At 36.0% G+C, this 27,648-nt stretch overlaps 1 protein-coding gene across 2 annotated transcripts; it reads right to left on the minus strand.

The window, feature by feature from the left end:
- Window positions 1-3,097: 3,097 nt before the first annotated feature.
- On the minus strand, window positions 3,098-27,157 carry RGS13 (regulator of G protein signaling 13). Of its 2 annotated transcripts, XM_057301865.1 has the most exons (7): window positions 26,987-27,157; window positions 25,569-25,639; window positions 25,026-25,065; window positions 18,924-18,992; window positions 15,334-15,395; window positions 5,037-5,203; window positions 3,098-4,071 (listed from the first exon to the last, which is right to left on the minus strand). In XM_057301865.1, the coding sequence occupies exons 4-7, from the start codon at window positions 18,986-18,988 to the stop codon at window positions 3,886-3,888; spliced, it is 480 nt and encodes a 159-aa protein (XP_057157848.1). In that variant the 5' UTR covers window positions 18,989-18,992; window positions 25,026-25,065; window positions 25,569-25,639; window positions 26,987-27,157; the 3' UTR covers window positions 3,098-3,885. The 2 variants fall into 2 exon arrangements, with proteins under 2 accessions (XP_057157848.1, XP_034798668.1); XM_034942777.3 differs by lacking the exon at window positions 25,026-25,065.
- Window positions 27,158-27,648: the final 491 nt, after the last annotated feature.

The raw sequence follows: 27,648 nt of genomic DNA on the forward strand, positions 1-27,648 counted from the left end.
TATATTTATTATGGCACTATTCACAATAGCAAAGACTTGGAACCAAGCCAAATGTCCATCAATAATAGACTGGATAAAGAAAATGTGGCACATATATACCATGGAATACTATGCAGCCATAAAAAGGATGAGTTCATGTCCTTTGCAGGGACATGGATGAAGATGGAAACTATCATTCTCAGCAAAATATCACAAGGACAGAAAACCAAAAACCACATGTTCTCACTCATAAGTGGGAATTGATCAATGAGAACACATGGTCACATGGAGGGGAATATCACACACCAGGGCCTGTTGGGGGGTGGGGCCTGGGGGGAGGGATAGCATTAGGAGAAATACCTAATGTAAATGATGAGTTGATGGGTGCAGCAAACCAACATGGCACATATATACCTATGTAACAAACCTGCACATTGTGCACATGTACCCTAGAACTTAAACTATAATAATAAAAAAAATTTTATTCTCATGAAACTTTTACATCTTATAATGATAGGATAGTCTATGAAGGCTTCTTTCAACAGCTTTTGAGATATTGATATATAAAAATCGTGTATATTTAAGATGTACAAGTTGCTGTTTTGATATATGTATATATAGGGAAATGACCATCATAATTTAATTAACATATCTATCCCTCCACATAGTTACCATTTGTGTGTGTGCATGTGTGTGTTGAGAAGATTTAAAATCTCTTCTCTTAGCAAATTTCAAGTATATAATACAGTATTGTTGACTATTGTCACCATGCTGTACATTAGATCTCCAAAACCCATTCATCGTGCGTTACTAAAACTTTGTACCCCTTGACCAATATATCTTCATTTCCCTCTCCCTCCAGCCCTTGGCAACTGCCATCCTACTCTGCTTCCATGAGTTTGCCTCCTTAGATCCCACATAAAATTCAGATCATGGTGTTTTTTTTTTTTTTTTTTTTTTGAGACAGAGTCTTGCTCTGTCGCCCAGGCTGGAGTGCAATGGTGTGATCTCAGCTTGCTACAACCTCTGCCTCTCAGGTTCAAGTGATTCTCCTGCCCCAGCCTCCTGAGTAGCTGGGACTACAGGCACCCACCACCACGCCTGGCTAATTTTTGTATTTTTGATAGAGACGGGGTTTCACCATATTGGCCATGCTGGTCTCAAACTCCAGACCTTGTGATCTGCCCGCCTTGGCCTCCCAAAGTGCTGGGATTACAGGTGTGAGCCACCACGCCTGGCCCAGATCATGGTGTCTTTTGTGTCTTGCTTACTTGGCTTAGCAAAATGTCTTCCAGCTCCATCCATAGTAGCACAAATGGCAGAATTTCCTTCTTTTTAAGGCTGAATAATAATCCATTGAGTATGTGTGTATAACTTTTTCTTCATCCACTCATTTGCTGAAGGACATGTAGTTTGTGTCTAGTTCTTGGCTGTTATGAATAATGCTGCCGTGAATATGGGGGTATAGATATCTTTTTGAGATCTTGTTTTCAATTCCTTTGAATAAATATGAAAAAATGGGATTACTGGATCATATGGAAGTTTGATTTTTTGAGGAACCTCCATACTGGTTTCTACAATCTCTGAGGGCTTTTCTTGGAGCTAGAACACCAGCTTCAGCAATGAATGGTGTGGGAAGGCCTAAGTTAAGGGAGCAAGTGGGAAGGCCAGAGATAGTTCCTGATTTACAAACATCTGAAGACATGATCTTAGAAGAGTGTTTTTGTGGCAAAATTCTGTTTTGAATATGTGGCATTGTATTACATTTATGAAATCAGAGGAAAGGCAATGGAATATCACACAAAACCCTTCAGATAATGAAGAACTCAGTAATTTAAAAGTACTTTCTGGCCGGGTGCGGTGGCTCACGCCTGTAATCCCAGCACTTTGGGAGGCTGAGGTGGGCAGATCATGAGGTCAAGAGATTGAGACCATCCTGGCCAACATAGTGAAACCCTGTCTCTACTAAAAATAGGAAAATTAGCTGGGCATGGTGGCACGCACCCATAGTCCCAGGTACTTGGGAGGCTGAGGCAGGAGAATCGCTTGAACCTGGGAGGCAGAGGTTGCAGTGAGCCGAGATCATGCCACTGCACTCCAGTTTGGTGACAGAGCAAAAGTCTGTCTCAAAAAAAAAAAAAAAAAAAAAAAGGAAGAAAAAAAAGTACTGACGGTAGTCAGGATTTTGAAGCTGGAAAGGAACGAAGGTATTATCTATTTTAATCACCTCATTTTAAAGGTGAGAAAACTGAGGAGCAGGGAGAATAAGTAATTTGTATAATTTTCTATAGCTTACCTAGACCTAAAGAAATTTATATAGTTAACCTGGGAAATCTAGAACTGAAACCCAACTTTCTTAACAATGAATTCAGTATTGTTTCCACTGTGCAGAACTAAAGTGTATTTAAATCATATCAGCAATGCTTCTTTGTTTATTCACTTTAAAAAAATTTTTTTTTTTTTTTTTTTTTTACTAGGCTTTTTTGGTTTCAGAGCTGGAGGCAAGGTGGTTTAGTGACTTAGCGCTTCTTAGCACCTATGCTATGATTGGCTGTGTAGTTACTCACATTGCTCATCTTTTAAAAGTGGACAGTGCTACGGAAAAACGCCTGTGATTTCATGAACTACAGAAGCATCTGACTCTAACTAAATTTACACTTCTTGGTAACAATAAAATGTAATGACTCATGGAATAAATAATTCAGTAGTAAACCAATTAGTGAATCACTAGAAAGACAGAAAAACTTTGCATCTGCAGAAGGGTGAAATAAGTCTATTTTAAGCCACTTTTCAAAACTAAGAGAAAATATGCATACTTTAAAATAATTCCAAGAGGGAAAAATCATTTTTGAATGTTTTCTTCCTTCAGGAATACAAGACTTGAAATTTCTAGTTTGTTCCCTTTTAATTACAAAATGGAACAGATCAACTTTCACACTTGTAAATATTACGATGAGCTTCTGCTTATGGATGTTGAATCTGGATTCTTTTAATATTTTGAAATGATAGGAAGGTAATATCCAATGAATGTGTTAAATTGTCTACACTTTCCAGGAAAACTATGGAAAATAAAAATATTATATATTCTCACTGTATACCAACTTTAGCCCTTTTGAAATTTGTACTGGAAAATATATTTATTTTGTCTTTGAGAAAGATAATGTAAGTCTTTAGTTGATATTTGACTTTATTGATTTCCAAGATCACGATGAGTTCACATTGTAAGGAAAAAACATCTCAAAATATAGAAACCACATTTTATATCCTTATAGCAATGTAGATGCAAGAGCACATGAAGAAATTCATATATTTTTTGTTAAAAAATCATCAGAAATGTTTTACATGTAGAAGATACATGTGATAAAGAAGTTTGTTAATGAACATAATAGTAGGAAAATTTTATAGATAAAATGTCTTTGAAGAACATCTTTTTGATTTTCTCATGGTATAATACAATTGATTGTACTGTGAGTAGCATTTGTCTATAAATTCAAGTTATTTAGAGTAGTCTATAGAACATTCATGCTAGAAACACAATTCATATAACAACAATTTTTAAAGAACTAATTTGTAAATTATGACACAAAATTTTATTAACAAGGAAATATCCATTAATTGACTACTACAGTAAAAACTTTATAATGCTTGTATCATGAAGAAAGACCTTCCTTTTCCTTATATATTAATTGAACTACATAGGTATGCTGTACATTTTGTTATTCATGTTATAAGAATTCTAGATTCCATTGCTTTTGAAATATGTTTCTTTTTAGGAACTAAAAGTCAACTTATAGTTTGATTTCTGTTTTATTTGTACTGTGTTCCTGATTTTGTGGGTTTCTAAATAAAAAGATCAAACCCACCACTTTCAATATACTGTTTTCTATTTAAACTTTTGAATTGTAGTCAGAAACTGTTGTTGGACTGCATAGTTTTCAACAGTTTTTGGTACATTTCTGACTTTAGAAATCTGGGATAGGAATCCCTTTCCATATGCATATAGACTATTTTCTGAGCTTCTTCAAAACATGTTTCAGTGGGTTCCTGAATGTTCCTGATGATAGTCTCTCTTGTCGAACTGTCAATGTTAATCTGAAAAGTGAAATTACATGTACAGCATAAGTAAGCATAGTTGAGAAAAAGGCACCTATAGTAGAAAGGTTTAATTTATTCCCTGCTCTCCTTTTCAGTGGAATAGGGTAATTTTCTTTGTAGTTTTATAGGCATCTAAGAAGATATATAAAAAATAAACATTTTGCTTTTTTAAAAGTAAATATCCAACTCCACATCCAAGAGGAACAAAAAAGAAAAATATGAGGCTCAAGGCCAGGGAAGTTTCCGAAACCATGGCTTACTCAGGAAGATGCAGTGGTTTCTTAGTAGCAGTCTACAAATCAGGAAGTTTGTAAGACAAACGTCTTTTTAAAGAAAAGAGAAATTGGTGCTTTTTAAAAATTTATCTTCCTTAATAGTCACAAATGTTGATTTAACTGAATATGCTCTGAAATGGGAAGAAAATGAAGAGAAGTGGATAGAGGGGAGAAGTGGCTATTTCAATAAACCAAGTATGTTCCAGATAAGAGTTCTGGAATATGTCCACAATGTAGGCTTGCCCTGTACGATAGAAATCTCATATACTGTCCTCTCTCTTTATTCCCTTAACAGACTTTTTATTTCTCATTGCCCAACAACACAGGATTCTCAAATGTCTCTTCATGGTATTTATAGTTCCTGCTGGGAAGGCCAATGCTTTCGCCACAGATTCCTTTTTTTCTTTTTAAGTTTCCTAGAAATTAAGATAATTTAATGGGGAGAAGCTTTGGAGCCAGATAGATTTAATTTTGAATCTTAACTTTACCACTTAATGGCTGTGTGACACTGGACAAGTTCTCAGAGTCTCAGGTTTCTTATCTGTAAAATAAGGTTAGCAATACTGAATTTATAGCATTTTAGGAGATACTGGATGTAAAGTGCCTGGCACTTATGGATGCTTGACAGATATTAATGCCCTTGCAGGGATGAACTGATTTCCATTCCTGTCATTGTCAGGTAGTTACCTCTCTAGGGGACTGTGGCTGGATGTAAATCTTATAAAGCTTCTTTGCCCTAGAAATTCTGCTCCACCGTGAGGCAATTTTCTTATAGGTTTCACATGCCATCCAGAATTGAATATTCTCGTCACTGTGCTCCATTTTTAAATATGCTGCATAGACTACTGGACCATCTAAAAGTAGAGGAGAAATCAGTTTATTTTCATGGGTCAAAATCACCAAAAAATCTAAGCAATACAGTTTAAAAAAAGCCTGATTAAAAACTCACAAATTATTTAACAAGTAAATATTTTATATCTATCTCTATATATCAATTTTCATGTCTATCACACACTTAGAGCTAACATCTGAAGCGTGCTTTGACAATGCTGATCACTGGTGATGTCATCCATTTATTCTGAGTCACTCAGAGCAAAATGCCCACCAGTGTGGATGAGTCTAGGACAGATAGGACAAGAGACATCACAGAGCCCAGGAAAAGGACTTAAGCTGCTCAGGAGGACGGGGCTCTAATCATGAAGCTGACACGAAAAATCTAAGACCTCATGCCAAACTGTAGGGTAAGAGCAGGGTTTTGAATGTAAACTTGTAGGTCAAGGTCAGGAGAAAAATATCCAAGCCATGTAAGAGTGATACTCTAATTAGTTTGTACACCCTGGAGTGTTTCTCAATGTCCAATGAGAGCAGAACACAGATAGATGAAGAATTCAACTTCATATTCATGGTTTATGGTTCAAGCCAGAAATAAGGGACCAGACAAGGAATGAAAAATCAGATGCGATGCTGGAAACTATCTCAGAATCTAGTACAGGACAGGGATTATGTGCAGCGTAACCATCGCATAACACTTGATGCCAGAGATTCTTATCTTCAACTCTGATCTTAAACTGCCTTTCTGGAGTGCTTAGATAAGGATAAGCCAAGGAGGAGCTTTTCCAATTGAGACATTACTTTGTAGGTAGTAATATTTGAAAAAGAGGATTAGGTGAGCTCTCACATATCTAACATATTAATTGGAATCTTTGGGAGGACCAAGTATTCTCAAGGTTCAAGATATTAATTTTTTTTGACTAGACTAGACTAGAAATTCTCTTCGCATATCCAAGGAATTGGATTGCTAAATGATAAAACAACAATGTAACTTTCAATTGATGTTAAAAGAAATGTTTGTGTAGGCACACTGAGTAATAACCACCTAGAGACTGTTAGGATATTTTGTTTACAAAAAGATGTACATAATTTAATACAACTTGATGAATTTGGAGATAAGTATACACCCAAGAAACCATCACCACAATCAATGCCATAAACATATCTATCACCTCCAAAAGCATAGGATTTTGATTAACACTATCTTGGTCAATATCATTTACTATTATGAGAAATAATGGTAGCCAGATGGAATGGAAATGATGAGTAAGATCATATTTTCCTGGATCTTCATCTAAGAGATCAGATCAAGTTTTCCAGCACTAGAAAGCCAGGCTCCTTGATAGCTTGGCTTTGTTAGCAGTGATATAGGAACTAAGATAACGAAGTATTTTGTCTTCAAGCAAAACAACTCAAATAGAAGTAGATCTCTTCTAAGGAGGCATTGGAGTTGGGGAAAGCTGAATATAAATATTGCATCCTAGGAATACTCAAAATTGAAACGTGGACTATTATTATCATGTGAGCAAATGCAGCCTTCAGGACACTGCATGGGATACGGTTCAACAAGGACATAACATGAGATGAGTTAAGAGGACAGTTGAGATAGAGGCATTATATAAATGTAACATAGAAAATGATATAGATTAGATATTCCTATCCAATGTGAGGGGGATATATTTTAACTTAGATTTCAAACAGGAAGTTGATTTTCACACCGACGTGACTCTAAGTTGTGTCTTGTCTCACCATAGGCACAGAAAGGTTGGAACAGAGAACACAGATGCAGGAATTGGTACTCCAGTTCCTAAAGAGACAGTGGAATGGTGGCAAACCAAAAAACAAACAAACAAATGAACAAATAAAAAAAAACAGAATGTTAAGCTGTTTCTGGCTTAACAAGTAAAGTTGGAAGCCAATATTTATATGGTTTGTACTTAGCTATGGAACAGAAAGAAAATGAGATAGCAGATAAAAATCTGTGGCTCATGGAATAAGAGTCCGTCACACAGGCTACTTGGATGGGTTGAGTGGATGAGTAGGTAGGGGTAGGAAAATGATCTGGAAACTAATATTAGATTCTAAGCTAGTATTCTGAATTTGTGTTTATGTTTAGCTTAATTATGTAGTAAAATGTTTATAGGTTATCATTTTAGAACCAACTGTATCTGTATCTGGCTTCTTTAACTTTCTTCCTGATGGATTGGAAGAAGTATCCCTGTTTCTTTTTTGGGCTGGCCAAATGGTTCTACAATTCTTGTCATACCAAAGTCCTTTGCTAATGAAGCCATATATACATTGCCTTATCTATTTGTCTATCTATCTGTCTATCTATCATCTATCTTTTTTTCTGTCTTCACGAACTGTTTCCTCTATCTATCTATCTCTCCACACATAAATACACATATTATAGATCCAGTTGTATTATTCTATATATACTGCATGGATATATGGTATTCTATATATACTGCATAGGTATACAGTATTCTATATATACTATTAAAAATATGGTATATTTCAGATACTTGATGTGGCAGATTGTAGTATTGTTCCTCAGTTATTTCCTGACCTTTGTGTAGGGGGATTATACTTCCATGTCCTGTTTATGTCAGCATTGGCCATTGAACTTGTGTTAGTCAATGAAATACATGCAAAAGTGCCATGGACACGTTCAAGCAGAGGGTTTAAGAACCATCATGTGGTTCTATTTCCTATGTCCCACAGCCACCACAAGAAGAGCATATTCTAGAAAAGAGCTGCTCCTTTAGCCCGAAGGCTGGAATGAAGACATGGAATAGAGTTGGAGCTGACCCTAGCTGTTGTGTATCATGAAAAAGAAGTGAACCTTTATTAATGTAAATCACTAGGATTTTATGTCACTTGTTACCATGTGATGACTAGCGAAAGCTGAACTGGATTTCGCTATATATTTCAGATATAATTCTAGCGTGCAGAATGAGTGGACTCATGTGATTGGCATACTTTACAGAGTTCTGTCTGCATCAGGCTAACTTTTGTCTGAATATGCTGCAAGTTACTCAAGCTAGCGGCTGAAAATGTATTTGTGTAAAAGTGTTCCAGGAATCTTAGTAATTATTAAAGTCAGAACTGAATTGCTCTCTTTAGAATTTCGATTGATTCATACCACAAGTGAATTACAAGGTGGAAAAGCCTTTTCTAAATCAGGCAATGTAGGCAGTTCTGAAGTTTTAAATGATACTCATCCCTGAACATTATGCTCAGAAGACTGCGATTCTGCTTGAACAGAGTGAATAAGATGATAAACATCAGAATTTCTCATTTAAATTGGGAGGATGGAAGAAATGGCTTATGTCATACATAGTGTATACTTTTCCCTTAAAAAGTGAGAGTGGTGCCTTTGGGAATCTCTACCCTGTTCTTTTAAAACTAGTCACTAAAATTAGTATTTCTATGACACACAAGGTGACACATGCCAGTGTTCTTGATGCAGAAGGGAAATGTGGGCTTTCTCATGGCTGAGTCAGAACAGTGGCCCATCTATTCCAGAATTATTTTTTCTGTAAGACTGCAAGGCTTACACCAGGCAGGAAATCCCAAGGGTGCACTATGTTGCAGTACCATTAGAAATGCCTCTAAACCAATTTAAAATCCATTTTATTTTCAATCTGTACCACTGGGGATAATGTACTTCATAATTCTACCATAGTATGTGTGGAGTTTTACAGTGAAGCTTCAGTTTTATTAAAATTCTCTGTTGTGGCTTCTATGCTGTTAATAATTTCTGATTTTTCTTCTACCTTTGTTATTAATATTAATATTACTAATATTATAAACACAGCTTAAAGAGTTGTGGGTCTTTTTTTTCAAATTTATGGTCCTTTATTTTAATGTATTTTTTAAATTTTCTATTTAAATTAATATTTGTTATTTATGGCTAAAAATAAAATGTGTAAATATATTGTTGTCTTCAGAGGAAAATATTCCATAATGGCATACAGTCAGCCCTCTGAATCCTTGAGTTCCATATCCATGGAATCAGTCCTCTGTGGATCAATAATTTTTTTAAAATTATACTTTAAGTTCTAGGGTACATGTGTACAACGTGCAGGTTTGTTACATATGTATACATGCGCCATGTTGGTGTGCTGCACCCATTAACTCGTCATTTACATTAGGTATATCTCCTAATGCTATCCCTCACCGCTCCCCCAACCCCATGACAGGCCCCAGTGTGTGATGTTCCCCTTCCTGTGTCCAAGTGTTCTCGTTGTTCAATTCTGTGGGTCATTTTTAATGCAGAAAACTTCTAGTAAATTAATAACTACTGTTAACAATTTGATATATTTCCTTTTATTCTTTCAATCCTTTGTTCATGAATAATTGCCTACCTAACTAGAATTCATTCATCTACATAAACACAGATACACACTGGAATGATCTTATGGGCATTATAATATGAAAGCAATTTTGTATCATTCTTATTCTTTCATAGTTAATAGCACATAGCGAACACTTTCTCTTTTTCATTTTTAATGATCATATAATAGTCTGTTGATGGGGTAGGCCATAACATATTTAGCCACTCTATTATTATTGTTTTAGATTGTTTCCCCTTTTCTTGGTTATAAGTTATCCTACATTGAATATTTTGGCTTATAAACTTTTTCACCTCTATTTTCTTAGGGAAAATAATTGATTTAAAATAGAATTTTTAGATTGAAGATGTAATATTTTTGGAGACTCTTGATACATATTGTAAAATTGCTTTCAGAAGGATTTCATTATTTTTCATTCCCAATGGCAGTGTCAGTGTTGACTTACTCCACCCTCTGCAATCTAATGGGGTGAAGTCAGTAACTTGTAATTGTTTAAATATGTATTTTTAAAATATAATGCTTAAACAGTTTTGCATTTTTGCTGACCATTTCTTTTTTTCCTGTGAATTCCAAATCTTTTGTCTGTTTTTTCTTTGCATTGCTAGTGTTTTCTTAAATTTTTCAGATCTCTTTATATACTGAAGACACTATCTCTGTTACATTTATTGCGTTACCTTCTGTTCTCTTTTACGTATTATTTTTGTTTATGAATTTTGAGGTATATTTGTAAACCATTGAATCTGAAGAAGCCTCAATTCATCTATCTGATCCTGCTTTCAATTTCCTCTGTACTTTTATTAGAGAAAAATCTTTAAAGCAAAAATCTATTATTTATCCCCCTCAACATTTCCCATTGCCCAAGTGACAAAGGCCACCCCTCTTTGCTGTGGTTTCCTTCCATTATCCTCCCATTCACCTGAGAACCCTTGGAGAATCAGGACTGCAGCTTATTCATCTTCATGTACCCCGTGCCTCAACACTGCTTGCTATATAGCAGGCACTGAATAAACACATGTCAATTTGGGCTTTTAGATCCCTCATGTTTCTGTTTTAAAATGACTCTCTATGGCTCTTGAAAAGTGAAGAAGCAGACCTTAGTTATTGAACATCTAGGAAGCACTAAAGACCACAGGTTTATATCTGAAATGCTATTGCTTTTTGGTTTTCTGAAAACAATACAAAAAAAAAATGTACTAATTGGACAGTGATGTCTATTCTAGGCGAGGATTTTTTTCCCCTTTGCAAGGTGAAGAAGTGCATGAGAAGTTAAAAAAGACAAAAAGTGCTAAGTGGAAAGGGTAGAGGCAAGGCAGTGCAGGTAATATAAGGGTTGATGAAGGGAACCATGGCAACAGCAGTTAGCAGAGATTAGAATAAGTGATAGTGTAGGAAACTGCCAATCACACTGTGCAGCAAAGGAGCTTGCACAGATGAAAAAAGCTGAGAGAATGACTCTGTCTTTGGGATCAGGATGAACAAAAGGGAGCAACAATAACCATCAGTAACTTCTACTGCCTGCTTTGTGCCATGATGCTGATGAAGATGCACCAGCCCACACAGATGGTTCATGATATGGAGCGGCCTTCATTGCCTTCAGCAGTATGACAATCCCACACTGTTTAACTGGCATTTCTAAGGTGGTCTGCATGGGATTGTGGTAATTTAGAAAGGGTGGAAAATAGTACATTCAAAGATGATTTTGATCAAAAGATTGAAGCAAACTCTGTGATTCAGAGCACTTGCTTATCCGGAATGGCTTAATATCTGCTCTGCGTGTGTGCTGGGGCAACCTGAACAAGCCAGAGAAAAATATACAACTGTGGTCTCGCATTTGAAATCATAACTTCAGATTTTAAACAGACACTCAACACTGCCCAGTCAACCAATGAGCCTTCCATAGTATCATGGTTCTCTAAATCTGCAGAAACTATTTTATACCTCCTCCGTTGTTATGTTAAAACATACTAAAACATCCTCTCCTAAGCAATCTACTGGCGACCTTCCCTCAAACTTCACTGAGAGCACAGATTAATCAGACGGATATTCACCGTCTTCTCTCCAGAAATAACCAGAGTACTTCCATCTGTACTCCTCCTTTATAACTTCTCTCCTGAGAGGCAAGTGTCCCTGTTCCTTTTTGGGATGGCCAAACAATTATTTTTCTGGTTCCCTCCTACTTTTGCTTTTTCCTACTTTGCATTGCTCTATTGTTCTTATAAGTATCTCCACTCTCTTCTGTGTCATCAGTTTCTTCCCCATGAATGGTTGCCATCACCCTACAAATATATTGCTGTATTTCCCAAATATAACTAGTAACAACTATTGACTCAAACTTTCTGTATTGACCTCATTCCCACTTCCAGTCTCTGCTTTTTTCTCTGCAGAACTCCACAGCAAAACTTATGTCAGTGATTCCTTATGCTGTGTATCGCTTCCTCTGGTTTTACCTGTCTCCACCATACCCATGAACCTGCTCTTGTTGAGGCACTGTTGACTTCCATATTGCCATGTCTAGTGGTCACTGTTCCTTCCTCACCTCAGCTGACTTCTCAGCAGTCTTTGACAATTCACAGCTTCCTTCCTGAAACACTCTCTTCTTTGGCTTCCACAAGAATGCACTATTTTCGTCATTCTTACCTCACTTTGTGCTCCTTTTCCATCCACTTTGCTGACCTCTCTGGTTACCTGGACTTGGAAGTAGCACACACCTAAGTTTCATCTCTGGGTGTGTTTTCCTCTATCTGAACTCTCCCTCTCAGTGGTCTCATAGCCCTATGGTTTTGTTAGCATTTATATGCAAATTACCCCCAGCCTTGTCTTCCCCACTGAGTTCCAATTTTACCTGAATTATTGTAGCAGCCTTCTAGCTAGTCTCTCTACTTTAGTTCTATTTGGTTACATTATGTTTCATATAAATAACAAGAAAATCTTTGATATTTAAATATATAAATAAAAAATCTTTCATATTTAAAAAATTATTTGCAAATAATGTAGCATTAAATAGCATTATCTAAAAGGTATCTAAGTTGCTAACATTCTTAATTTCTAATTAACTTGCGGATTTTGCCATAGTTCTGTTCTCAAACTGATGGTTTTCTTGGATCCCCTTTTCCCACTGAGATGTTGAATTTAATTGTATTTTGATGACTATGACTTAATGGCTCCCTAAAACGTCTCTAAACCAATTTCGGTTCATCTATTGAGACCCAGGCTGATATATTTCTTTTTCATGTGTGTGTCTGAGCTACTGTCCTTAGAAATAATGTTTTAATCTATGTAAAATATGCATCTGCATATCTCAGCTACAGCATGCATGTGACTAATGTCCTTGGTTAATGTAAACACATTTTTATTCTCTGGCACATTTAATATTTGTATTTTTCGTTTTGTCTTACTGGTTGGATCATCCATAGAATGATTCATTTTATTACTTATTATGTGATTGTTGAATTTTTACGTGAACTTCATAGTAATATGATTTCTGGAAAGGCTCTTACCCTATTTTTGCTGGCTTTTATAAAGAGCAGTATGATGTTTTCCTATTCTCATCTTTGCTAGAGCCTTTGCTTATTCTCATGACACTAGAATTCTAAATTGCTGATTCTAACAAGGCAGATGACCACTTGAAATCCTTGCCAAATAATTAAGCCTATTCATTTTGTTTATAAGGCTTCCAGGACTGGCACAAAAACTTACATAATATAGCTTGGTGTTTTGAACTTTTCTCACTAATATTTTTCTTGTGTTTATTCATGGAACATTTATTGCATGCTCATTGGGTACAAAGCACATTTTCAGTCTCTCAGGGATTTGAAAGGTAAATGAGAGGCAAGCTGTGCTCTTAAGGAATTTATAATCTAGGGAGAAAGCCACTATATAAAAAACCCAATACACAAACTAGCTACAATTAAAAGCAGAATAAATGTTAATACTAACAAAATAGAAGATAAAGGAGAAATTACTCAGCAGTTTTCTGGAGAAAGTGGCACTTGAATTTGACTTTCAAACATGAGCAGAGTAACTAGAGATGAAAAGGACTTTGAACAAAAGCCTGGAGCAGAAGAATCATAGATGTACAAGTAGAAAATGAAGTGACCCACACTGGTGGAGGGCATGTTATGTGACAGGGCATAGCTAGAGACAAATTTTAGAAAATGTTTTGGGTTAGGGTGTAGAGAGTACTAAATACCAAGATTTTGGACTTGTTGGTAGGCAGCAGAGAAAAAAGAATGATATTCAAAGACATGTACTTTATTACTATTAAAAGAAACTACCAATTATTGTGTGCTTAATCTATATTAGGCATTGAGCTAGATGTTTTGTATCTCACCTGCACAATAAACCTGAAAGTATAAGTGATACTATTCCCATTTTGTAGATGAAGAGTATGAAACTCCAAGAAAGAGATCAATCTAGCAAGGTGGCAAAATGTGTATTACAGAGGATTGGGACAAAAATTTACAATATAGTTAACTGAATATGCACTTTTGTCTCTTCATCCCATTTCAATGTTCTAACATTGACCCAGAAGATATATTTGTTTAAAATTCACATTCATGCTGGCAAATTGGATTATAAACTATGAGGAATACCTGAAAAGTGAAAGGCAGTGGCGATTGCATCAAAGAAAGAAACTATGGCCCCAAATGCCCATTGGAAAGGCATGCTACAAAAGATGAGAGCTCAGGTGGTGACCCAAGCCTGTAGAGGTAGATCCAGCCCTAGGGATGAGGCAGAAGTAAGTGCCAGAATGGTTGATTAACGTGTTTCAGCAGGAGTAGCCAAGTGTCTACACCTACTGCCATTACCCTCTGGGCTGGGCAGTGACAACTGAGTCCATACTAAAGAGGGTCTTGAGTCAGAAAGAGCAGGTAGTGCCTCAGGAGTATGGCAACCCCCATGAGGAACAGGGGGTACCTTGCCCAGAATAGCCACTGGTACACCCCACTAGTTAAAGCATGTAAGTAGCACAGCCAACTCTCCTTCATAGTCCATAGCTCTAAACAGATAAAACATTCACAGAGAGGCTAAAATGGGATCTTAAATAAAAAGATGGTTCTATAGGCAAAAATTAACAAGCATTGAGGGGAACCAACTCCATTTAAAAAAAACTACCAAATTCAACAGGAGAATTTTCTGTGTCTACACCCTACATTTTTTTTCCATACCTGTCTTCTGGTTTTATCATTTTCTACAACGGACCAGCTTTTCTGACCCCAAACGCAATTGACTATTCTTTGAATGCACGTCCTCCTTTATTTTTCCTGCATTGAGCCCATGACTTTGTCTCTGTCACATCCATTGCTGGTATCTCTTATTTGTACCATGTTAATGTCAATACTTACCTACAACTATATTCAGACCCATGTATAGTCCCACTTAAATCAGACACTGAAAAAGTTGAAACAAACTTTGGGGAGGAGTTTTAGAACAGCAAGACTCAAATTTATTCTTACTTTTGAAGGCAGCAAGAACAGCGAGTTAAGTGTTTTTGTTTAATACTAACTTTAGAAGGCTATGGTATGCGTTACTACTTAAGCATATTTTCCAAGGGATTTTGTGCATATACTTGTGAAGAATATTCACAGTGACTAATCTTGTTTTAATTAACACCAGAGAAAATAATAGTGGTTGACATAACAAACTATTTTCAGGTTTTCTTTTTTTAACTGTGTCAGTTGCCAGTTAGAAGGCTGTGAGAAGAATAGCATACATTCATCATCTGGCACCCCCACCTTTACCTCTAAGAATGGAACTCGCTAGTTATTCAAAGATGACAGATACGCAATACTCACATTTTGTAGCCATTAAATTTTCAAAAGACTGGGCCCACTGTAATACTTCCTCCAAAGTAAGGCTTTGAAAAGAAACAGAAAGCACTGATTGGGCTAAATATTCTCAAGGTTTTTGTTGAACTAAGTAAAATTATATCATCTTGAAAATGACACCAAAATATATTTACATTCCATTTGTGTGTGGTTTTGGTTGGAAAGTTATTTTCCTGTGATATTTTACATTTTATTTTTACTATTTAAATTTTTTAAATTATAAAAATTGTGCAAATAGTGTAGACTTGAAAATATAATTTAATAAATATTATTCAGAACCATAGTCCTATAATCTCCCTATTAATAAATTACCACTATTAGTATTTTGATGTAGTTTTTTAAAGTCTTTTTGTTATGTTTGTATTTGTGTGTTTTTAATCAAGAAGTAATCACACTATGTGTGTGTATACTTTATGCATTTTATGTCATCATAATTGTATTAATCATTTGTAGTGTTATAATTTATAATTACAAATGTATAATCATTGATAGTCATATTGTTTATGGTGATGGTGAAATATGCTACAAGGGGGGCATTCCATCGTTTACATAATTATTGTCAAACAGCATATTGATTTTCTCTCATTTTTCACCATAAAAACTCAAATGTAGCCCAGCTGTGTTTAAGGCTTGCCATGGCCACATGATTAGAGTAATTCCAGGGCACTAGCAGTAGAATCAAAGTTGGTTAAAAGAGGCAGATTTTTAAGGTTTTTGGTACAGACTGCCAAATTGCTTTTAAAAGGGTTATGCACTGTTTGCCGCTGCCACCAGCCAAGTGTTTACCTATTTATCTATTAGAATCTTAGAGTTAATCCACAAAACCTATTTGCATGCACTCACATAATACAGTTAGTAACCCTAAAGCTAGTATTTTCTCAGTCTCCTATTTGCTAGAATTTTTTTGTATAAGTTTTAATTTTTATTAAGGTGTATTATGTCAAGTTACATTTTACCTAAACAGTATAAACAAAGCCATTTACCATTTAGAAAATAGTTGTGAAAGATTCCAGAACTCTGTTCATTTTGGTGAGCTTCATGAGGTGAATTGGCAAATGACTGTATTCTCAAATACAAGTAACTTTATACACCATGGAATACTATGCAGCCATAAAAAGAAACAATATCATGTCCTTTGCAGGGACATGAATGGAGCTGGAAGCCCGTATCCTCAGCAAACTAATGCAGGAACAGAAAATCAAATACTGCCTGTTCTGACTTATAAGTGGGAACTGAATGATGAGAACATATGGACACATTGGGGAGAACAACACACACTGGGGCCTGTTGTAGGATGGGGGCGTGGGAGGAGGGAGAGCATCAGGAATAATAGCTATTGGATGCTGGGCTTACTACCTAGGTGATAGGATGATCTGTGCAGCAAACCATCATGGCAGACATTTACCTATGTAACAAACCTGCACATCCTGCGCATGTACCCATGAACTTACAATAAAGGTTGGAAATAAAACAGAAATAGGCAATGTGTTTATTGCCATTCAGTTTATGGTGCATTCTTAATTGTTCTGCTTTCAACAACTAGATAATTGAAGATGGCTATAGACACGCAAGCACTGTCCATTGGCTATACCTAAAATTAGCAGCCTAAAAATTAGTGCTGCAGGAACAGCCATCAGCATCAGCAGGTTCTTAACACAATGAAGGAGGATTCGTTAAAGAGATTAAAAAATATCCGAGAACATGGAAAAATATTGGGAGTCCTTAAAAGGTCAGATATCTTTTGTTTTCTAAAAATTCAGACGGATCCTGCCAGTTTTGGATGGACTGCTTGCATCAGTACTGAGGCTTAACAGTGTACTGTGTTAAGATTGCTTTCAAAAAACATTTCCATGAAATAGTATCTGAGTCATTGTTCTTTTCTCTTGTTAAAACTTTAGAAAAAGTAACCTAAAATAACCTTTTCAATCTGGTGAAATGGAAAGAGCTAGGCAACGTTTATTGAATGCCTGTCCGTTCTAATCATTCCCATTATATAGGGAAGAATAAAATCTACAACACGAGTGAAGAGTCATCAATGTGTTGGGTTAGCTTAAAATTAAGTGTCGATAATTGTTGGTAAGAGAGTTCTTTTGTCTCTAAGACTCATGAGATTTATGGGGAGAGATGATTGGAGTAATTATGGTTGGGGGTAAAAATGGGAAATACAATTTGTTTTTAATTGAACCCCATTTTTGCTTATAATTTTTTTGGAGGTTCTCACAAGTTTAATGCTGGCCCATGGCTATCCAGGTGCCTTTATTAGGATTATTTGAAATACCTTTTTTCCTGATACAAGTTCTCCCTTGTGTCCCCTCCATTCTTCTGGGCGGATGGGCAGTGGATACCAAATGGATATGAAAGCATTTTAAGATACCATGATGTTGTAGACAAAGGAATGAAGAATGTTTGGAGTCTCTGATCCCAGCACTGGGTTCTAATCCCAGTGCTATACTTAATTGTCCTTGGTCTTACTTAAAATCTTCAAACCCCAATTTTATTGTCTATATAATAGGGATAATAACGTCTATCGCACAATGTTATAATGAAAATTAAATTAGGTCATGAATGCCAAGTACCTATTAAATAACTGTTATCTGGCAGCTTTCCATGAATGTGATTTTTAATTTCTCTGGTCTTCCCCTTTTCTCATGGTGAGTCTATAAGGCAGATAGAAGAAATGCAGGCTCTGGCAGTGATCCTCTATGGGAATCATTCGAAGAAAGGAGAGCTGTCCCTTAATTAGCAGGTTATACCTTTGTCCTTGGATGCACCTGTGCAGTGCAGTAGCATTCACTGTCATTTAAAATGCTGAGCTTTGGGTCTTACTATCTCCTCTGACCACCATTGCAGCATCCTTCTCCTTGCCACACAGTAGCTTGTAAGCCTTTTTGGACATTTTGGTATTTTAGTGAAAGAGCATTCATGCCAGGGGCTCTGACCATACAAAAAGGTGTGGCCAGAACTGAGGGCTGGACATGGACTATGTTAGGCACTCATGGTTAATCTAACAGGGGTTCTCAACTTTTGGGAATTCTTTCAGGTGAGGAAATCCAATGCAATGGTCTGTTACTTTTCTCAGGCATTATTCTTTTCACTGTTCTCATCCAAATGGCAACATTTTGAGTTATAGAAAAGTGTGGAGGAAGAGACTTGGGAGCTTGGTTAACATTTGATTCCTCCTCCAGTCTCACCTTCTTTATCTAGGGATGAAGCTTTCTGGCACTTCGTATGTGGAGGGTTGGAACCAAGAAAATATTTTGGATTGAAGAATCTCATTTTAACACAAACAATATTCTTTGTTTTTTAAAAAGAACAGAGACTATTCATAATAGATTCTAAAGCATTTAACTTGCTGAATTCTCAAGTGTAAACCATGAATAATGAAAACAAGAATCTTAGTATCATATGACTGCTCTTCTGGTGAAATGACTCATGTGTAAATGCAAATTTTACTTTCTGAACAAAATATGTTACAATAGCAGTTTAATAAATATGTACCTATTTATCATCTGATAAATATGCTTTACAGTTACCATAGAAACTTAAGTGCTACTTACTTTGAAGGGGGCCTCTTAGATTCATCTCTGCACATCTTACAAATCCAACAATTCCGCCTGCTCATTTTTCTAAGGAAATACAGTATATATTTGTATAATTTAGTCATTTAAAATAATTGTATGTTAGAGTCAGTTTCTAAGGAACATACAATATTATAAATCATAAAAAAAGATGGGCTCTTGAAGTTAATGGAATACAGTCACTGGGGGAGTTGGGAGGAGAGAGGAGAATAAAATGACTCATCTCTCATAAATATTTTATAAAAATATATGTGCTTAGATTTGTAAATGACTTTACTCAACTGGCCTATTTATTAAACAATGAGGTTTAAAAAATACCAATCTCTGAAAAAGATCTTTTCATTTAGAACTTACCGATAATGAATTTACCAACCCCAAGGCTTCCCTTTTGGGACAATTATTATTATTATTTTTATTTTTTTGAGACAGGGTCTCACCCTGTCACCCAGCCTGGAGTGCAGTGGCATGATCATGGCTCACTGCAGCCTCGACATCCCCAGTCTTAGGTGACCCTCCCACCTCAACCTCTGGAGTAGCTGGGACTACAGGCATGCGCCACCAGGACTGGCTAATTTTTGTGTATTTTTGGTAGAGAAGGGGTTTCACCACATTGCCCAGGTTGGTCTCAAACTCCTGGGCCCAAACAACCTGCCCACCTCAGCTTCCCGAACTGCTGGGATTGTAGGCATGAGCCACTGTGCCCAGCCACAATTCTTGTGTTTAGAAAGCTCTCTCAATGTATTAAAAAAGAGCCTTATTTTAACTGGACAAGTAAAGTAGTGTAAATAGCCAAATAAAAAATAAAGCACCTTCTGAGTGAATTTTAAGGGTGCTGCTTATCTGGTTTTATCTACTCTGGGCACAGTAACTTTGACTTTAAAATTCAGTTAGAGTTTATTCATCTCAGGCACCTTTACATAACAATACATATCATAGAAGGTTTTTAACTCAGGACTTTAAAAAAACAACTAACAAATTTGTTAAGAGTTATTAAATCCACATTTTAAAGCTGGAAATGGTTTTTTAAACATATATACATACATATATAATGAATTATTAAGGATAAACTGAATTTTTATATCAGTCTTTACGATTCATTCAAAAGTCTGTTGAATACTTGTTATGTGCCAAGTTCTGGCTGCCTGTGATCAATATACATCTTGTCTGTCCTCTTCTGTCCTCACTGACAAGCAATTAAAATACATGTGATGGGCCAGGCACAGTGGCTGATACCTGTAATCTCAGCAATTTGGGAGGCTGAAGTGGGGAGGATTGCTTGAGCCCAGGAGTTCTAGACTAGCCTGGGCAACACGGTAAGATTCTGTCTCTACAAAAAGTAAAAAAAATTAGCTGGTCATGTTGACGCATGCCTGTAGTCCCAACTACTTGGGATGCTATAGTGGGACAATCACTTGAGCCCAGGAGATGGAGGCTGTAGCAAGCTGTGATTGTACCACTGTGCTGTAGCCGGGGCGACAGAGTGAGACCCTATCTCAAAAACAAAAAACAAAAACAAAAAATCCCGAAATGTGATGGGGACTTGGATACAGGAAGTACAGGGGTTGTGAATACACCTAGGAGGAGAACCTAACTAGACTTGAGGGGTTAGTGAAGGCAGCCCAGTTAAGTAACATCTGAGCTGGAACCAGCAGGATATCCACGAGTGTGCTGAGTGAAGGAGGGGCAACTTGAGCAAAGATTAAGAGGCAATGAGTTATGTCCCATTGAGGAAATAAAAGGAATTTAGGCTCAGCACTGTGGCTCAGGCCTGTAATCCCAACACTTTGCAAGACTGAGGCAGGAGGCTCTCTTGAGCCCAGGAGTTTGAGACCAACCTGGGCAGCATAGAGAGACCCTGTCTCTCCAACAAAAAGAAAAAAAAAATTAGCTGGGCATAGTGGTGTGCACTTGTAGTCCCAGCTACTCAGGAGGCTGAGGTGGGAGTATCACTTGAGCCCAGGGGGTTGAGGCTGCAGTGTGCCGTGATCACACCATTGCACTCCAGTCTGGGTGACAAAGAAAGACCTTATCTCAAAAAAAAAAAAAAAAGGAATTATGTTCCACATGAATTTAGAGTGTGGCAGACAGATGAGACAGTGAGCTGAGAGGCTTACAGAGTTAAGATTGAACCAATAATCATGTTTAAAAATGTTCACTGCAGCAAGAAAGTGGTGGGAGAATTTGTAATGCTAGGCAGAGGCCGAGCACGTTGAGCCACACAGGCCATGGATTTCACAGTAAGAAGCTGGGAAATCATTGCAGGATTTAAAATTCAGAATAGACATGTTAAGATTTCAAATGGGTTTGTGAGTAGAATGAATTGCAGTGTGGCAAGAGTGTCATCAGGGAGACCAGTTAGGGTGTGACTGCAGGAGTTCAGGTGAGGGATGATTAGGAAGGTGGCAGTGGAGATGGAGGGAAGGAGAGAGATTGTAGACATTTTGGAGGAGGAACTATTAGAACTTGTTGACCCATTGGATATGTAAGGTGAGACAGAAGAGAACAAGTTGAGGTGAGAGATTTGGCTTCAGGATAAAGGTGGGCTATTTTCATAAAACACATAAGAGGAGCCCCCTCTAACAAAAAAAATGACGAGATGGTCCAGGAAGACGGTGTGAACTGTAAAAAGCAGACAGCCCAATATGAGTTTCTGAACACAAATGTTTAAGAGAAAGGCTGTGTAAAAGGAGCTTGCATCAGAATAACACAGTATCACAGAAACCAAGGAATGAGTTTATCAAAAAGGAAAGAGTGGCCAATGGAGTGTTAAAAGCTGGGAAGTGATTAAGAGAGCAAAGGATCAAAAAATGTCAGATTTGTTCACAAGATGCTCATTAATGACCTTGCTGAGAGTGGTTTCAGTGGAGCAGGGAGGACAGAAACAAGGAGGAAAGCAAGAGAAAATGAGGCCCAGGACAAATGAAAGGCTGTTTGTAATTTCTGTTTGCCCTCCTTCCCTCTCCTCCTTCCTCCCTGCTTTCCTCTTTCCCTTCCTCCCTCCCTTTTCCCCTCTCTCTCTCTTTCTTTCTCTCCTTCCTTCCTCCCTCCCTCCTTTCTTTCTTTTCTTTCTTTCTTCCTTTCTTTCTTTTTCTTTCTTTCTTTCTTTTCTTTCTTTCTCTCTCTCTTTCTTTCCTCTTTCTTTCCTTCCTTCCATCTTTCCTTCTTTCTCTCTTTCTCTCTCTTTTTCTCTTTCTTCCTTGAAAGCTGTTGATAGAAAGACGTAATAATGACAGAGAGACAGATTCTTGTCATTTGACGATTCTGGCCTGCATGTCTCTCTAGGAGGCATCGTTACAATAAAGTCAAGTTACAATGTGAGTGACATACTCTAAAGTTGGCAAAAGGTACATAGACAGAGTTTGAAAACACAGAAGAAAGAAGGAAAACCAATAGAATTTCAGGTTCCTGAAGAAGAAGGAGGGGCTAGAATTCAGAATGTAGGAGTTGAGACATTGGAGAAGTGAAAATACAGGAAATAGTTACTATTCTCTTGTAACTAGTGAAAATATAGGTATAGATTCAAGTTCATTTGCAGGTTTGGAGATAAGAACATATGAGAAATGTGGTCTGATCAACTTCATTTTCTATGTAAGTCTCTACTATAAGTGAGGAGGACCAAGAAGCAATAAAGTTATATGTATCTATAGGAAGGAAGAAAATGGAAGGGGAATAGATTAATTCACCTATTAGGACTCTTCCGATTGCAAATAGAGATTCACAATACTTAAGCAAAAGGGAGAGTTTATTAAAGGGATATGTTTGTGTGCATAGTTAGGTTCTAGATGACCTTAAATACCAGACTGAAGATGTTAGACTTTATTTTGTTAGTAGAAGTAATCCACTGAGGTCTTTAAACAGCAGTGTGATGAAAATAAAAACCTTTTTCGAGAAAGAAAAATCTGACTGAAAATGAACACTGAAATTAATTGAGACTAAAAAACTGTTACATTGACTGTCAATAGCTGGTCCTGTGTGTAATTGGACCTTGAACTGCATTAGTTCAAATTTCAAGCTACTTAGTTCGAGTTTCAAGATTCCTCATCTCTGTGATCACCTATAAAATGTAGTTACACAATGACTCGCAGCTTATCTTCTAAGTAGGAGGATAGGAAAAAATTTACTTCCTTCACGTGTATTCTCTGTGAGTATTATTAGTCATCCCTATCTTGTACTGAGACTTGACTTCTCCCCTACCCTCTATTTTTAGCAATAGTTTTTCTGTCCCACTGTCTTCTCACTTGATCTATTGGAGCTATGTGTACACATTTTCAGACCTTTTATTGTGGTGATTTCTGTAACTCAAATGTATGTCTATTAATGGGTTATCATATTTTCTTTTATAAATTTAATGAAATTGGCAAAAGCAGAATGGTCTTAGTATGCAACACTCACTAAGGTCTGAAGTATAGTGAAGGTAAAGTAATTTCTGGATGCACTAGAATTTAGGGGCTTCCCACAGCTCCTGTAAGTTGACAGAGTATATTCAAATAGTTCTGGGGCCTGAAGCCAGACAGACATATGCTCGAGGTCAGGCTCTTATTAGCTGTGTGACCTTGCGCATATTAATTAAACCTCAGATTCTCATTTCCTTTTCCTTTTCTCTAAAATGGAACTGTAAAGATTAGAAAAATGAAATAGTTCCTAAGTTCTTTTGTATGTACCAGGAAACATATATTCTGTTAGACCGCATTTCTTCCTCTTTTAAAATTTCATCTCAGATCTCACAAGTTTTCCCCATTAACTTTATTCATTCTTCAACATGTCAATATATAATCTGCAAATCCTCCTTCTCTTCATTTTTGTTGTTCCCATGTTTCTATATTTCGATTGTTCACACATTATATTAATCACTGAGTCCCAGCTTTAGAATTAGTTGGGTCTACAACAGAGATTTACAGACATCTGGGTGTGTGTATCACACTGATGGGTTGGGGCTGCCAGAAGAGCTCAGGCATGGTTGAGTGTTACAGAAAAAAGGGACAAGAGGACAGCCCAGCCACAGCTTCCCTTTAAATGCAATTATTCAGGTTGTTCTCTCTATGGAGATGCCTGGTCCAAAAGGAGAGACAAGGCTGAGATCCAACCACACTCCCCTTGCCAGGTGTGAAGCCAAGTGGGGCTTCATCCATGTGGTGAAAAGGCTACTTTTTAATAATTCCAGCAAAGACTCTGTGTACACTAATAGTAGCCCTGTGCTCAGCTACATGACTGATTCAGTGAGGGTTCTTTGGTCCAAGCAACTTATTAGTTAGGTGACATTGAAAAAGAAGCAATATATATAGATATAATGTTATTTATATTTCTGATTTATCTACTCCTACTAGACTTTAAGTTTCCTAAATTGTTACATTCGAATGTTATTTGATGATTACATATAAGTAGTTGTTTATATGTTGGTTAGCATTCTAAGTCAAACATTTACAGATTTATTAAATTATGGAATACAAATAGAATATAATGTCATAAAAGCATCAATGATTAAATTGCAGAAAATATTCAGTGACACAATTGTGTATGACATGTGTTATGCATAGAATAAATAGACCCTAAGAGTTGTTATGCATAGAATAAATAGACTATAAGAAGTTCTCTGGTATTCCTGTCCTTTAGGAAATGGGACTGGAGACTGGACGCTGTTCCAGTGACTAGAGTTCTGCTCCTGTGCCTGGAGCCTGCTGCCTTCCCGCCTGTATTCTAAGATTTCTGGGACTGAAAGTCCATCCACATGTTTGTGTTTCTCTCTATTGATTACTACTGGATTCACACGTACCATGTACCACTATTTTGTTGGAATATCACAGAACCCCCCACCCGCATCCTTATAACACTCTCTACATTGAAACAAAGAGATAAATTCAAAAATACTTAACCCAGCTTCAGGTACAAAAGGTCAGATTGACCACCTGAGTTTATTATCTCTTCCAACACAAACACTAATAATATTATAGTGAAGGAACATGTACGGCTTAAACTGAAGGAAAAAGGAGATTAAACAAGGGGAAAAATAATGACAAAATATTCCAAAGTAATTTTGGAAGATGGAAGGCAGATGCTCAGAAGTAGAAATTAAAATTCTCATACCTCTAAAATGAGAAGAGAAAAGGCAGCCTTAGAATATCATCTGATAAAATAAGAAAATATAATTCACAGTCTGAGGACAAAGAATTTGCAAAATAACCAGTGGTTTAAAAAGAAGTATCTACAATCCTACATTCAACAATATTTATCATTAAATAATACATCTCAATCGACAGTTTAATAGCACCAATATAGAGTGGCAGAATGAAATCCTCTCACATTTACAATTGAGAACTTCTAAGAAATATTCTTGGTAATTCCATAAAGGGAATGTTCTAATTTTTTACAAAAGTAAAGTTCTTTAGGATAAGGATTTGATTAAAACATCCTATTGATAAATTTATTTTGTTAGTTAAATCCAACCAAGGGCATCTTTAGTTGTACCCTTAAAATTAGAATTCAAGTAGTCAATACTGATAAAAATAAAAAATAACTTTAAATATTTTATAGAACTACAAATCTACTTTGGCAAAAAGAGAATTCCCAGTGAAAGAGTGATCTAAATTGGCGTGACGTAGAACTGATTTAAATTGTGGATAAACTCACCAAGCTTCAAATAAACAATGATCATTTTTTTCTCATGTTGGTGGTATAATATGTGGAAACATTCCATTGACCTAAAAATAAAATAATAACAAAACCAAACAAAAACAAAAAGATTATTGTGTGTTTCCTGGAGAATGCATATTTGGCAAAGATTACTGTAAATGCTCTTAAGTTTTAAGTAAATACTTTTTCTACCTCGGAAATGCTGGATTATGGTTATTCCCATTTTTATTTATTAACTCTTTATCTAAAATTGTGTTAATATCATGGCTTATTATAAAAATTTCTTTACTGTTTTAATTTGTAATTTTCCATTACTTTTTATTTAAATAATCTATATTTTTCTTAATATTGTGTATTAATTTGCTTTCCTTTTTTGTTTTTCAATACCCTCTTGGTAAAACTAGTGTGTACTTTTACAATCGAAACATAGAGTGTTTAGAACAAGTTTAGGTCTCCACGATGATTTTGCCTCCACTGTTTTATCCTGATAATTATTTGAAAGAAATACATTTCACTGATAGAATCTAATTCTCAGAGTGATTATAAATGCATTGGTAATGGATTGAGTTGTATTAGTAGTATGCCAGAATTAGATTTGTTTCCTCCATTATTTAAATGAAATCTTAAAGTAATGGATTGAGTTGTATTAGTAGTATGCCAGAATTAGATTTGTTTCCTCCATTATTTAAATGAAATCTTAAAGTATTATGAAAATAAATAAATTTTCTTAAAGCAATTCTGTCTGTTTACATATATCTGCATTTAAATATGTTTCTTTATTTTGTGATATAGCATGTTACATAAAATTTAGTAAAATTTGGAGCAATTTATATTTTAGTGAGCTTTTGTTGACCACAGCACACAAATTTCTTGTCCTTTAAAAAATTCAAGAAATTTGTGCATAGTTGTGCTTAAGCATAACATAAAAGAATAAAAAAATTCTACAAAATCAAGATTAACAATGTTTCAGATAAACCTTATAATAATCCACACCTGGCTTCAGTACAGTTAACAAAGTGATGGAACTAATAATTTGGTAATGCATGATTTTTGAAACAAATAATTCAGCTATGTCTGATTTTATAATATGTTTTTATCTAAACATATAAAATGAAAAACATTTAAAATGAAAATATATACAAAAACATAAAATGAAATAATATACTTTAAAACTGTAGCATTTCCTCTGTTGCCCAACTTAGAAGATTTATTTATATAAGGAGTGACTCTAAGTTTTGTTTTAAATATAGAAAGCCAGGCAAAAGAATATGTGTTTGTTAGTTTGTCTTTTTTTCTTAGAAAAACCTCTGTTAACACTCCCAGAAGTTCTACCATTGAAATCAGCATCTGCTAGTCATTTATAGCAAGCCAATAGTCTTGTATTTATCAACTATTTTATAGAATCTCATACTTACAAATATATCCTGTCGAGCAGTCCACCATGCTAAATTTGATCTCCTCTTTGTTATGATCCGTTTGAAATCAGGTTCTGAAATTTTGTGAGACACCCAGCATTTTATTTTTCCCAGAGTAAAAGGATTTTACTGTCTCTATAATTACCTTCGATGGCACTCTGGCCTCAGTATGAATGTTCTGTTTTTACACACACGTATCTATGCAAAGAGAGGTTTTGTTGAATATGGAAAGTAGTGCTGTAGGACTCCAGTGCATTACTGATAAAGAGGTTTTATCTAACATTATCAGACCATCTGAAGTGATCAGATGATTGGAAGCAGCAGCTTCATGAAATCTTCAAAGTAATACTCAAATCTTTTTCTCCAAAATAATTTTTCTAGTTTTAGAAAATGTATAGTCTAAAGTAAAATTCCCTTTTAAAAAAGACAGAGAACTAAGTACAAACACATAGGACATCACTGCAAACACATGTTAGCAAATGGTTGAGAACTATTAAAATCAATGTTTGTAATAGATTACTAGGGACTTTTAACAACTGAAGGATCTAAAAAAGTATCTTTTCTAGTTATACCTCTCTAGTTCCTTCAACTGGTCCTCTACAGCAGTTCTGGACTCCGTTGTTCTACAGTTTGTTAACATGCCTTCAAAATCTGAATTGAAC

This window comes from Pan paniscus, chromosome 1 (genome assembly GCF_029289425.2).
Source record: "Pan paniscus chromosome 1, NHGRI_mPanPan1-v2.0_pri, whole genome shotgun sequence".
Lineage (NCBI taxonomy): Eukaryota > Metazoa > Chordata > Mammalia > Primates > Hominidae > Pan > Pan paniscus.

Bases quoted from the DNA above. Each gene is read 5' to 3' on its own strand.
- RGS13 (XM_034942777.3), bottom strand. From the start codon at position 18,988: ATGAGCAGGCGGAATTGTTGGATTTGTAAGATGTGCAGAGATGAATCT. The intron at 5,204-15,333 runs GTGAGTATTGCG...CTCTACTTTTAG, and splicing joins AAATTTAATGGCTACAAAAT to ATGGTCCAGTAGTCTATGCA. The intron at 4,072-5,036 runs GTAACTACCTGA...TTCACTTTTCAG, and splicing joins AGCCACAGTCCCCTAGAGAG to ATTAACATTGACAGTTCGAC.